Source organism: Buceros rhinoceros, unplaced genomic scaffold, assembly GCF_000710305.1.
Source record: "Buceros rhinoceros silvestris isolate BGI_N320 unplaced genomic scaffold, ASM71030v1 scaffold41509, whole genome shotgun sequence".
NCBI lineage: Eukaryota > Metazoa > Chordata > Aves > Bucerotiformes > Bucerotidae > Buceros > Buceros rhinoceros.
In genome coordinates this window covers 2,979-3,396 of record NW_010431676.1, presented here as the reverse complement: position 1 = coordinate 3,396, position 418 = coordinate 2,979, and the positions used below count along the sequence as shown (strand labels likewise).

Genomic DNA, 418 nt, shown 5'->3' with positions numbered 1-418 from the left:
GCTGCCTGACCTCCCTGAGGCTGGCATTCCCATGGCCGGAGGAACACGTAGGGTGAGGTCAGGTGGTCTCTAAGCCCACGCCGCTGTCATCACCGGTGGGCAGCTGCCGCTTGTAGCCATGAGGCTGGGGGCCTGAGGAACAGCTCAGCTCGGAGGAGGAGGAGGTGTGCAGGCAAATGCCACTGTCCGTGCTGGTGCAGCTGCTGTCTCCGCTCCCTGGGGACCCCAGCAGACACAACCAGTCCTCAGGCCATGCTGGGAGCCTCCAGCCCTCCTCCAGGGGCAGCAGGCCTGTGCTGGTGCTGCTGTTGGGACCGATGGTCTGCTGGGGCTCCTTCTGGCACAGGAACAGCTGCTGGATGGGGTCTGTGTCCTGACTGCCTGAGGATGAGGACGACTCTTCCATCCAGAGCGAGCT

General features: G+C 64.4%; 1 protein-coding gene across 1 annotated transcript in view; it reads right to left on the bottom strand.

Annotated features, from left to right (window-relative positions):
* Positions 1-418, bottom strand: part of IL10RA (interleukin 10 receptor, alpha) — a 4,147-nt gene that overhangs the window by 827 nt on the left and 2,902 nt on the right. The window contains exon 7 of the mRNA XM_010143490.1: positions 60-416. Coding sequence (XP_010141792.1) covers positions 60-416 — 357 coding nt within the window. The remainder of the gene's footprint in view (positions 1-59; positions 417-418) is intronic.